The 13525-nt window shown below is 35.6% G+C and overlaps 1 protein-coding gene across 5 annotated transcripts in view; it reads left to right on the top strand.

Annotated features, from left to right (window-relative positions):
- Positions 1-13525, top strand: part of TINAG (tubulointerstitial nephritis antigen) — a 180114-nt gene that overhangs the window by 67643 nt on the left and 98946 nt on the right. For all 5 annotated transcript variants that reach the window (XR_008298554.1, XM_053222669.1, XM_053222670.1 and 2 more), the window contains exon 10: positions 6091-6136. Coding sequence is in view for 4 of the 5 variants with exons in the window: in XM_053222669.1 (XP_053078644.1) it covers positions 6091-6136 (46 nt within the window). In the remaining variant the exon portion in view is untranslated. The remainder of the gene's footprint in view (positions 1-6090; positions 6137-13525) is intronic.

Here is a 13525-nt window from a genome sequence, read left to right as displayed (position 1 = left end):
TCTTGAATATGTGTCCTCCTGTTCATTCAATTCACTTCAATTCACTTGCTGCCAGTGTAGTTCAATTCACTTGCTCAACAAATATATATTTAGGGTTGACTCTGAATGTCAGTCACTGTTCTAGGTGTTGGAGATACAGGTGTTAAAAGAATGAACAATATTTCATTTATGGGTCTTACATTCTCATTCAGAATTTCATTATATCTTGCATTAATGACCAACATTCATCTAATGCTACCTTCCTTCCTCTGGAATCTATCTCCCATGCTAACACCACCGTTTTCTCTCTGAAAGAATATCTGGATAATGTCATTACCATATTAGAACGACTCTTGGCCCCAACTTTATAAATGCTAAGGTTGGTGGTTATGAGTTCTCATGATGGCCTGAGCTAAATGTGCTTTCCTAACTTGATTTCCTGCTGCTCCCTTCACTGTTCTCCAGTCCCACAGGACTAAGTGCTGCTCTTAGAATAGGCTAAGATGAAGTTTTACTGGCTCTTGGTTGACTTTGCACTTACTGTGCCTAAAACTCTACACTTCCTTTTGTACCTCAAGAATTTCTACTCAGTTCTGTGAAGGGAGCTGTCTTTGCCTTCTGCAGACAGCTAATTTCTATGTCTGCAACCAATAGAAAAATAAAAATAAAACGTGCTTTTATAAAAGCAGCAGTTATGGATTCAAATGAATTTTGGGTTCAAATTATTTTCTACTTATGTTTCATTTGCCTCCCATTAGATATATTTCTCATTCCGTACTGGAAGCCAATAGGTCTCAGACATCCTCAGGGAACGTGGTATGAGAGCAGCCCGGATTTTTTCAAAACAAGCATTTTCCCAGGTGTCACGCAATTTTTAGAGAAAAGAAGTATCAATGGGTCTTAAATAATTGAAACAATCTCTCTGATTAGGTTGTCAGCTTCTTGAAGGCAACAGATATATCTTCTTTGTACTACACAATAGTTTGCTGAATAAAGGCAGAAATAAGTGGATGAAGTACACAAGACACCCTGTGCTTTTTTTTTTTGAAAGAGATATTTATGGGAATATACATATTACTTTAAGAAATTTGTACCTTCGGCTCTCTTAGTTACCATATCCAATATGGCCACCACTGAATGTATGGCCCTCAAACAAAAAAATCAACCCAAACCAAGGGACAAACAACAACAGCAACAACAGCAACAGCAACAGCAACACTATGATTTAAAATCCTATTCAAAGTAGTTATAGTAGTTATTCAGATCCAATAATTTTAGTATCTAGAAATAGCTTAAAATATGATTTTCAGAAAATGTAGTATTGATTAGCACAGTTATCTGAAAAGAACAAAATCCTTGTTAAAGAGAACATGTATAATGAAATTCATAACATTAGTACCTGAGCGATACAAAATTTTACATCATTCTTTAATGGGTTTTAAGTTTCACTCCACAGAATTTATGGTCTCTCCAGAAAGACTCTTGATATTAGGCAAAAAGTAGTATTTCCAGAGCTCTCTAAAAGTGGGCAAATAAGATGAATACAACAGGAAGAGCTTAAATGATCACATGCTTGAAGTGAGACATGTAAACATAGACTCACCATCCATTCTCAGGCGTCCTCAACAAATGCAGTACAATAGTTGCCCAGATTTTTCTCAATAGTAGCATTTTTCCAGATGTCACTAAAGTTTGTGAGAAAAGAAGTATTAATGGGTCTCAAATAATTGGAACAATTGAACTTAATGGGGTAGAAAAATGCAGAAGAACAATCTAAAGTTCATGTGAAGTAGAAGTTTTTGAAGAAAAGCTACTATCAAGATCTTTGAAACTTGTGACCCTATTGTATAATTTGTTTTAAATTAGCAGGGTTAAGGAAACATTCTCAACAGATTAAGGTTATGGTCCTGGTCTAACTAAAATGTTTATGAATAGTCCTTAAAATGAAATTGTATAACTGAATAAAGAAGAGTATAAATAATTCAGAGTCTGTATGAATGTAATGAAGACCCTTATGTCTTCAAAGATAGCCATTGGTTTACAAGAGGATATCTGTGAAAATAAATACTATTTCTAGAAATTTCAGCCTACTGGTATAATGGCAAGCCAAAGTCTAGTACCACAATTCAGAAATATAACTGTAACTATATACATATACATATATACAGAGAGAAAGAAAGAGAGAGAGGGAGGGAGGGAGGGAGGGAGGGAGGGAGAGAGAGAGAGAGAGAGAGAGATGCCCTTCATAGACCAAGAAGAGAGGAACTCTCTCCTATAAATGAACAATATAAGTAGTCTTCTTGCTTTGTACCAATTAACCTTTATTTTTGTTTGGGTAAAGGTTTTAATTACATGAATTTGCTATGATAGCAATGGGAATTCTCCTAGGGCAAAGTGATCTTTCCCAGCCTTTCAGAGGCCATGAGATATTTAGAAAACAACCCATAGGTGTATTTCTCTGTAATACCCCACTGTGACTTTATGGGTTGATTACCATCTTAGAAACTGTGTAAAAAAGATACAGGCAAGAAAAGATAACTGAAATTTGCAGTGCAAACATTAGACCCGATGATGGATGGACCTTGCTTGTCACTTGACATAGAGGCTGTAACATAGGGAACTGTACAATAGCTTCCTTGGTGAGGTGTGATATTTTCTCTTTATCTGAATTTTGCATAATGGTTAGTATCTTTTGTATATAATTTCCTTTCACAAGCATCCTAGTTTCTGAAACTCTGAAAGTCAGCGGCCTTCCTTTCTTCTTCCTCTCTCACCTCTATTTCAAGACTTCATTTTCTTCTCTGTCCATTTTGAGACTGTTTGTAATACTCTGAATGTTGGCATTCTCTCTGAGCTACAAAAGTATTTCAACTAATGCCTGTAAAGTTGTAACAAGCAGTAGTGTTTCCTGAGGTGTATAGCAACCCCAAGACATTGATAGATTTGCAAAACAAGAATTATTGCTATTATATCATTGAAAATATTATTTAGATAATCTCAACAAAATGTAGGGAATGTATGAAAAACACGAGCCATTGAACAAAAGTTGAAATAGTCATTTGTATTTCTTAGATGTCTCCAAACTGAGGTAGTTTAACTTGAGTTTAGCCTGGGTGGCTCAGTTAAGCCTCCGACTCCTGATTTGTTTGGTGATACTAGAATAAGACAAACAATTACATTCTTAAGTGTCTTCTCCCTTGTGAGAAAATGTTCTGTTTCCTTCAATTTAGTCTCTGATCTGTTGGTAGTGGAATTATGTGTAGTTATTATTTTGCTGAATCTTAACCCCACGTGCAGTTGTCGATTTTCTGTCCCCAGTGTCTCAGTAGTTCTGGGAGTGCGAAGGGGCATCTGAAATGGACTAGACAACAAACGCAGTACTCATCTTAGGGCGTATTATTCTTGTGTGTCTTTTTACCTCCCTCTATCGAGGACTACTTTGTCTTCCCACGCACAGTCGTCAATGCATTGGAGCCCAAGAAGTTAGAAAGATCTTAGAAAAGGGGAAGGACACATTTGGGGTATTCCCTTCTGAGTGGTATTTAGTGTGTTTTATACAAGATGTAGCTGTAGTGCAGTAGCCCTCTCTGGTTTTTAAATTTACCTGAATCCAGTGTGAGAGCTGAGCTTGGACAGATCTGAGTGACAGAGAATTGTCCTTTCAATTATTCCTCCTGCCTTTTTTTAATGTTTCTTTATTTATTTTTGAGAGACAGAGCACACGTGAGGGAGGGGCAGAGAGAGAAAGAAAGAGACACAGAATCCAAAGTAGACTCAGCTCCAGCGTCAGTGGGGCTCGAACCACGAACATGAGATCATGACTGAGCCAAGTAGACACTTAACGCTGAGCCCCAGTACCCAACCTACTGTTCTTGATCACGGTAATACTGATCGAGCTTGTCCTGTGGATACCTCTTTTTTGCTTGGGCTTGCTTTCTTAGAAGGCTCTATCTTTCCTCAAACCAAAGTGCCCTGAACTTCTCACCATATTTGGTGGAATCTCAGATATGGGATTCCTCTCCTGCCTGTTTTATTTTGGAGAGATACATCTTAGATGTCCTTAGATACATCTAGTTTTTTCTTGTATTTTATGTAAATAGCTAAAGTAACTAGTAGCCGGAGCACCTGGAAGGAAGTTTGATTTGAGGTAAATGCTTTCTGAAATTGTTAGGATAGTTATGATGAATGAGTAGAAAATGGGCAACTTGAAGTTTCAGATATGACCTACTCCTTGAAGTATGGGAAGGACCTTTGAAGATCTGGAGGCATTTATAATTTTCACTGGTGATAGCTTTTTTTTTTAATTTTTTTTTAACATTTTATTTATTTTTGAGACAGAGAGAGACAGAGCATGAACGGGCGAGGGGCGGAGAGAGAGGGAGACACAGAATCGGAAGCAGGCTCCAGGTTCCGAGCCATCAGCCCAGAGCCCGACGCGGGGCTCGAACTCAGGGACCGCAAGATGGTGACCTGAGCTGAAGTCGGACGCCCAACCGGCTGAGCCACCCAGGCGCCCCTCGTGATAGCTTTTTATACAAAAGTTACAAGGATGTAAATACAATTTTAAAACTGCAGAATAGTGGCAGCTGAGTGGCTCAGTCAGTTAAGCGTCCGACTCTTCAGCTCAGGACATGATCTCATGGTTTGTGAATTCAGACCCTGCATTGGTCTCTGGGCTGACAGTGTGGAGCTTGCTTGAGATTCTGTCTTTCCCTCTCTCTGTGCCCCTCTCCTGCTTGTTCTCTATCTCTCTCTTAAAATAATTAAAAAAGTTAAAAAATTAATTTAAAAAAACCCTGCAAAATGTTTTTCAGAATTAAACTAGCTTGAACTTACACATTAAACTGCCCAGAATATTTGAAACCTTAAACTATTCCAGTCTACTATCCCTGTGTGTAGCAGAAAACCAAGAGAGAGATGGGGACCAGGGCAATGACAACTCCTAGCCTCGATCGGAAAAAAAAAAAAATGAAGAAAAGTTGTTCTTCAGTGTTATCCCAACTTCCACATCATTTTTCCCCCTCCTTTTTTTGTGTCAAATGATCTGAATGCATTAATGTATTTTCTTGAATGCCATGATCTCCACCATAAACCTGCCTTCTTAAGGCAATACCTCTCTGCTATGGTGCCATCATTTTATTCTGTACCCTATTAAAAACAGCTTTCTGGCAAATGGACATGTTGAAAATATTTGAATGGATGTGTATCTCTTCCAGATATAGGATACAGGCATTTAACTTTAAGGAACTCTGATGTTGAGATCTGGACTACTAGAGAAGGACTGGCAGGGCTAATCCATCACAGCACACGAACGTGGTAGTCCACATGTTTCCTCCACATACCACTGTTGCTGTTCAGGACATGCTGCAGTTGGGGACTGTATATTTATTAGAGAGAAACATTCATTAGAGAGAAATATAACATGAAGAAGAACATGGGATTTGGAGCCTGTGCTTAACACCTCCCACTTTGTGATACCAGACAATTCTTGTTATGTCATTAGTAGACAGAACATGTTACTAACATCTCCATCACTGGATTTAGTCAAGAGAAAACATGAGATATTTGGGAAGTTTGGATTCTTTGTGGATTGTTACATGCCACACTGAAAATGGACCAGTACTAGGAGTAAAACATTGGCTTTCCATACATACATGTGTGAACAGAAAGTCCACATTAGGTACCCACCCATTTTATAAAATAATACACACATATACATATTTCATGAAAAATTCTTTTATTTAGGACATTCATCTGTATTTATATTATGCTTATTGGCAGTCTTGGAGATTTTTAGTTTATGCCATTTAGAGTAGAGTTTCAGGGAGCTAGATGTGAAGCGGAGACATCTTTAAATACTTTAAAAACCTCCATGCCCCAGTTGTCCTACAGTTTATTTTCTTTGACAAATGAGTATGATTTTTAGCCATTTGGACATAGAGGAGTATATTGTGAGCAAGTAAATAAGGTTATGGTAAAAATGAAAACTATGCAGGCACATTTTTGTAGGACAATGATGGCACTTCCATAGTGAAACAAGGTGGAAACATTTTATCAAAATGCAAATCAAACATTTTTAACCATGTCAATATTTTTTATTATTATCTGTAGATGGGGCACACTGAAAGGGGCACAAGGACGGAAAGAAAAATTCTGGGTAGGTACCTCTTTCCAACTGCATTTCTACTGTGATGTGACTATTTTAGAATCATCTGTGTCTCTACCTCCTGGTTTGTGTTATTTAGTCACTCTAAGTTACAGTGATATTGTTTGTAATAATGGTATTTTCTCCAGCAGAAAATTCTTTATAATCATTTGTATTAAAGTAACAGTTTTCCTCAGTTCCTCTTATTTCACATTATAAAAGACGAAAAAGTGTTTTTTCTTCAAAGCAAGAATCAACAGGAAAACATTTTGTTTTGTTATCATCCATGTTAAAGTAATGGCTAGACTTCTATCATATGTCAGTTTTGTGTTCTCACATTATTTTTGCTATGGATGGTGCCTTTGTAATGTTAGTATCAATATTAGGTATTGATATAAAGTATACATATTTCCCATAGTGGTAAAGTGCTTTATTTTTGCTTTTGCCAATTATAACAAATACATGTTCCTTCACTGAGAAAGAAACAATGTCTAGTATAAAAATTAATAGAAGGTTACACATAAGAAACATTTTAAAGAGGACTGGAACATATTATCTCAAATATCCAATTAATTACAATGAACTTTGATGAATTGTTCCAGGTCCTTATATTATATGCATTTTAATTTTAATTTCTGCAAAAAGGCAGAAATAGAATGAATAGGTAATGGTAATTATTATGAAATTCGAATTTGAATATATACAGTAGAGGGCATATTATAACTTATAGACCTAAATATTAGGAGTGATAGTCATCAGAGTGACTCATATGTGGTCACCTCTTATATTTGTCTTGTTGACAAATGGAAGTATTTTGCTTTTAAGTAAAATCATGCTTCTTTGTATTTAAACTGAGATTTCTTGGAGCACCTGGGTGGCTCAGTCAATTAAGCATCTGACTCTTGATTTCAGTTCAGGTCATGATCTCATGATTGGTGAGTTTGAGCCCTGCATTGGGCTTTGTACTGACAGTGTGGAGCCTGTGTGGGATTCTCTCTTCCTCTCTCTCTCTCTCTGTCTCTGCCCCTCCCCTGCTCTCGCTCACGTGCTCTCTGTCTCAAAATAAATAAACTTAAAATAACCTTAACTTTCTTAAATATCATTATCTTCATGAAAATAAAATTTGCAGTAGCCAATAACTAGCATTAATGCTACATAGCTAAAATTCATAATTTGTGAAAGGGGATATGTTGTTTGAATGCCTACAATTAAGCTTCTATATAGGATTACTACTAAATGAGTTTAAACAGTTATTCAGTATCATAATATCAGTATCATAATAATATAATATTTACAGGCAAAAACAAATAATTTGGTTAATGTATTGAATTCACAACAGTTTTTAGCATTTAGCACCTGATACACCTGATAGCTATTTGTGGAGTGAATATGAATGAAAGTGCAAACAAACAAACAAACAAACAACTTTCTGTGACCCTCTCACCTTCAACTTCATGGAGATAGAGCCTCATGGATGGTGTACACATACATGCACATGCATGCACACACAGACACACACACACAGACATACACAAATGTACATATACTCGCTCATTCTCATATATTCAACACATACATGCATGCCATCCTTTTAGATTACTTTTGTTGCAATTCCTATCAATTCTGAACTTACTACTTATCTAAAATTTTCTAAGAAAACTATTTCATGGGCATAAAATCAGGATTTCTTTCTGCTGTGACTCTTTTAGATAAATTGATTAATATCAGTGGTAGGAATATAAGAATCAAATTTAAAAATTATCATATTTTATTAAATTGAACATTTTATTGAATTGAATTGAATTGAATTGAATTGAATTGAATTGAATATTTTCTCCACCTAACTGTATCCTCATCTTGGGCCAGTATTGTGTCTGCCTTACTAACTACTGTATCCAAAGGACAGAGCAGAGTGACTGGTACATAATGGGTATCTATGCAATGCTTGTTGCTTGACTGAATGAATAACATTGATCTATGCAATCAGGAAAAATTAGTCAGGTCACTAAAATAGTTTTCATTTTACATAAAAATTAATATTTGGGTTAATTAAAATATGAAATTCTTATTTAGTACTACTGTTTTGCAAGAATTATGAAGGGTCTGAGATGTTATCCTACTTGAATTAAGAAACATGGGTCAGAAGAAAAGAGTACTTTACTGATGCTTACATCCAGATCAGTAGCCAGATGTCACCACATAAGTCCTCACACTTCAGTCTGGCAGTCATAAGAGGCAACAATGTTTTTCCATACAAGTAGCAGCTGATACCTCATAAATGAGGGACAGACAACAATGGATTTTCTCCATTTATATAGTAGAGACAGGCAACCTCCTCCTTTCCTGCAAGGAACAAAAAAAAATATTCTATTAAAATGGGATGGAAAGGGCCCTATGTTCTTACCCTTTCCCTTAGGAATATAAATATGTCTTTGCAAGGGTCAGATAAATACAGATAATGTCTCCAAATGCTGAACTTCATCCTTTTTTAACATGTAAAAACCAAGAGAGATAATGTTCCAGTACTCCTGGCACCATGGGGCTTAATTTAAGACCTTGTCTGGTCTCTGACTCTTTGGCCCTCTTGGGGAGATAAGAGAAGTTTTATTACCCTTTTGGATCAGATCAATTAACTAGACAAATGGCTACAGATCTAATTCTTGAATGTGAAGATAAAATATTTCTGACAGAAGTGAAAGCAAATATTCTGTGTCTCTATATCATATACACCCTTTGTGCACCAGTAGATTAGAGGGTTTTTTTGCAAGGGCACTGAGAAGTTCAGAAAAGTTTTATTGCCCCACAATTATATATGAACATTTTAAAATATTTACATGTAGGCCTATGATATAGTAAATTAAAAATTTAAAAAGTAGACGACTTCCACTACTGAGTAAAATTTAATACATAACAATAAGCCATATATACCACTAAATAAGTTGAAAATAGTATCAGAATTAATTTTCCAAACCATATTTTTATTTTATTTTTATTTTTTAAATATATGAAATTTATTGTCAAATTGGTTTCCATACAACACCCAGTGCTCATCCCAAAAGATGCCCTCTTCAATACCCATCACCCACCCTCTCCTCCCTCCCACCCCCCATCAGCCCTCAGTTTGTTCTCATTTTTTAAGAGTCTCTTATGCTTTGGCTCTCTCCCACTCTAACCTCTTTTTTTTTCCTTCCCCTCCCCCATGGGTTCCTGTTAAGTTTCTCAGGATCCACATAAGAGTGAAAACATAGAGAAAGACAGATACCAAACCATATTTTTATAGAAACGAGAGAGCTGAATATGGGGATGATTTTCCATACTGTGAACATTCGGTAGGTCTGGGTTTAAGCTGAAGGTTACATTTCAAATAAGGAGAGAGAGAGAGAGAGAGAGAGACCTCTGGGAGATAGAAAATCCAGCTGAATTAGAATTTAGATGAACCCCAAACACAAAGCCATCTCTTTCCATGGAATATTTAATAAGTTGCTAGAACAGTGTCAGTAGCTAAGGAGGGGAATGAGAAGGCAGAGTGAAATCTGCAGCCTTGAAGATATTGTAGTAGGAGTCCCACTGGAAGAGAGCCTGAAACACACACATCATAGGCATAAACCCCAAATATAGGAAGAAAACCAGGAGTGGAATGAGTTTAACAAAAGCTTATCTCCAGCCCTGACCTGACTCAGTTTCTGCACAAATTGAGGTGATTAATTCCTCACCATATCTCTTTAGGAGAAGAAAGGGCTAAACTTCTTAGGAAAATAATACCCAGGTCAATCTATAATTATTAGGACAACATGTCCAGCTTACATTTAAAAATTCTGAAATATGTGAAGGAGAAAAATGTGACCAATAACTAAGGGGAAAAACTATCAATAGATAATACTTTAGATGTTGGCTTTAAAAGAGCCATTGTAAAAATCATTTTAAAAATATGGATGAAAGATCGAGACTTAAAAAAATTAATATTCATTTTTTTGAGAGACAGAAAGACGGAGTGTGAGCAGTGGAGGGGTGGAGATAGAAGGAGACACAGAATCCAAAGAAGGCTCCAGTCTCCAAGCTGTCAGTGCAGAGCCCAACATGGGGCCCAAACTCACAAACCACAAGATCATGACCTGAGTTGAAGTCAGCTGCTTAACTGATTGAGCTATGCAGGTGCCCCATGAAAGATGGAGACTTTTAACAAAGGACTTAAATATATATATAAATGAATTATTGAATTTGTGAGTGCAATGTTTGAAATTAAGAACTTGCTGGATGGGTTAAATGGCAAACAGAATTAGTGATCTTAAATAAAAGTCAATGAAATTTGTAGTACACAGAGAAAAACAATGAAAGAACAAAATACAGAACAATGTGAATACAAAGGGTAGGACACAATCAACAGTTTAACAGACATGTAATTGTATTCTCACAAGGATTAAGAGAGAGAGAGAAAGGGAGAGAGAGAGGGAGAGAATGAGTCAGAATCAATGTTTATTTATTTATTTAAATTTTTTTAACGTTTATTTATTTTTGAGACAGAGAGAGACAGAGCGTGAATGGGGGAGGGTCAGAGAGGGAGGGAGACAAAGAATCGGAAACAAGCTCCAGGCTCTGAGCTGTCAGCACAGAGCCCAATGCAGGGCTCGAAATCACCGACCGCCAGATCATGACCTGAGCTGAAGTCGGACCCTTAACCGACTGAGCCACCCAGGCGCCCCGATATTTAAAAACTTAATAGCCAATAGTTTTCCAAAACTGAAGGACATGAACCCAAAAATTCAGAGAGCTCAATAAACTCCAGGAAGGAGAAATAAAAAAAACAAAAAACAAAAAACAAAAAACAAAAAAACTATGCCCAGGCATTTAATAATAAAACAATTGAAAGTAAATGATAAAAAGGAAAATTTAAAAATGGTAGAGCTTTTTAAATGATAGGTTAACCTCAGAAAAAATAGCCTAACTGATGGCTGGCTGGGGAAAGGATATCTTTAATAAATGATGTTGAGAAAAGTGTATTCACAAGCAAAAGAATGAAAGTGGACCCCTTTTTCACACCATTTACAAAAATTAACACAAAATGGGTTAAAGATTTAAGTGTAAGACCTGAAACTGTGAAGACAACAGGGCATCACTCCTTAACATTGATCTTTGCAATGACTTCTAGGATAGGACACCAAAAGCACAAGTGGCAAAAAGAAAAATAAACAAGTGGATTGCATCAAACTAGAAAGCTTCCACACAGCAAGACAAAAACAAAACCAAAAGTAACAATAAAAGTCAACCTGGAATGGAGAAATTACTTGTAAATTATGTATTTGACAAGGGGTTGATATCCAAAATATTTAAGGAACTCATACAATTCAGTAGCAAGAAAACAAATAATGAGATTAAAAACAAGCAAAGAATCTGAATATGCTTAGTTCCAAAGAAGATATAAAAATGGCCAACAAGTACATGAAACGTGCTCAATAGCGCTAGTCATTATGGAACTGTAAACCAAAACTACCATCAAATATCACTTCACACCATCAGAATGGCTAAAATCAACAACACAAGAAACAACAAATGTTAGTGAGGATGTGGAGAAACGGGAACCCTCTTGCACTGTTTGGTGGGAATTCAAACTGGTACAGCTACTCGGGAAAACAGTATGGAGACTTCTCAAAAGTTAAAAATAGAACTACCCTGTGATCCAGCAATTACACTACTAGGTATTTACCTAAAGAATACAAAAACACTAATTCAAAGGGATACATGAACCCCAATGTTTATAGCAGCATTATCTACAATAGCCAAATTATGGAAACAGCCCAGTGTCCATCAATAAATAGATAAAAAATATGTGCTATATATGTGTAATGGAATATTAACCATGAAAAAAGAATGAATTCTTGCCATTTGCTTTATAGCTAGAGAGTATTATGATAAGGAAAAAGTCAGCCAGAGAAAGACAAATACCAAATCATTTTACTCATGTGTAGAATTTAAAAAACAAAACAAATGAGCAAAGGGGAAAAAGGGAGAGATCAAACTAAGAAACAGACTCTTAACTATAGAGAACAAACTGATAGTTATCAGAGGGGAGGTGGATGGGGTGATGGGAAAATAGGTGATGGGGATTAAGGAGTACACTTGTGATGAACACCAGGTGTTGTATCAAAGTATTGAATCACTATATTGTATACCTGAAACTGATATTAAATTGTATGTTAACTAACTGGAATTTAAATGCAAACATTTAAAAAATTAACACCAAATCCTTATCAAACTTTTTCAAAAATTTGAAGAGGAGGGAACCCGCTGCAACTCTTTTTACAAGGCCAGCATTACCCTGATACCAAAGCCAGAAAAGGTCACTACAAGAAAATAAAATATCCCTGATGAATAAAGATTCAAAAATCCCCTCCCTCCCCCAAAATAGTACTAGCAAACTGAATTCAACAGTACATTAAAGTGATCATAATTGTGAACAAAAGGATTCATGCCTGGGGTGTAAGTATGGTTCGGCATAAGCAAATCAATAAGTGTGATACATTACATTAATAAAATGAAAGATAAAAATTATATGATCATCTCAATAGATATAGACAAAGCATTTGACAAAATTCACATTCTTTACTGATTAAAAAATCTCAAAAATTGGGTTTAGAAGCAATATACCTCAACATAATAAAGGCCATATGTGATAAACACAGAGTAAATATCATATTCAATAGTGAAAGATTGAAAGCATTCACCCTATGATCAGGAACAAAACAAAGATGTCCACTCTTATCCTATTCAATATAGTACTGGAAGTCCTAGAAAGAGCAATTAGACAAGAGAAAGAACAAAAGGCATCCAAATCAGAATAGAAGAAATAAACTGTCTCTCTTTGCAGATGATATGATCATATATATATAAAATCCTAAAGACTCCATCAAAAAAAACTATTAGAATTAATAAATCAACAAAGTGGCAGGATACAAAATCAACATACAAAAATCAGTTGTATTTTTATATACTAACGGTGAACTATTCTAAAAAATGTTTCATTTATGATAAAATAAAAAATATGTATACTTAGTATGCACTTAACCAAGGATGTGAAAGATCTGTATAATAAAAATTATAAGAAATTTATAAAAGAAATTAAAGACACAAATAATGAAATGATATCCCATGTTCATGGATCAAAAGAATTAATATTGTTAAAATGTCCATACTACCCAAAACCATCTATAAATTCAATGCAATCCCTATCAAATTTCCAATGACAATTTTCACAAAAATGAAAAATATCCTAAAAGTTGTTTGGAGCCACAAGAGACTCTGAACTGCCAAAGTAATCCTGAGAAAGATTACTGGAGGCATCACAAATTTTGATTTCAAATTTTACTTCAAAATTTTAATAGTCAAAACAGTACATTACTGGCATAA

This window comes from Acinonyx jubatus, chromosome B2 (assembly GCF_027475565.1).
Source record: "Acinonyx jubatus isolate Ajub_Pintada_27869175 chromosome B2, VMU_Ajub_asm_v1.0, whole genome shotgun sequence".
Lineage (NCBI taxonomy): Eukaryota > Metazoa > Chordata > Mammalia > Carnivora > Felidae > Acinonyx > Acinonyx jubatus.
The sequence above is the reverse complement of the archived record's forward strand: the minus strand, read 5'-3'. Positions and strand labels throughout refer to the sequence as shown.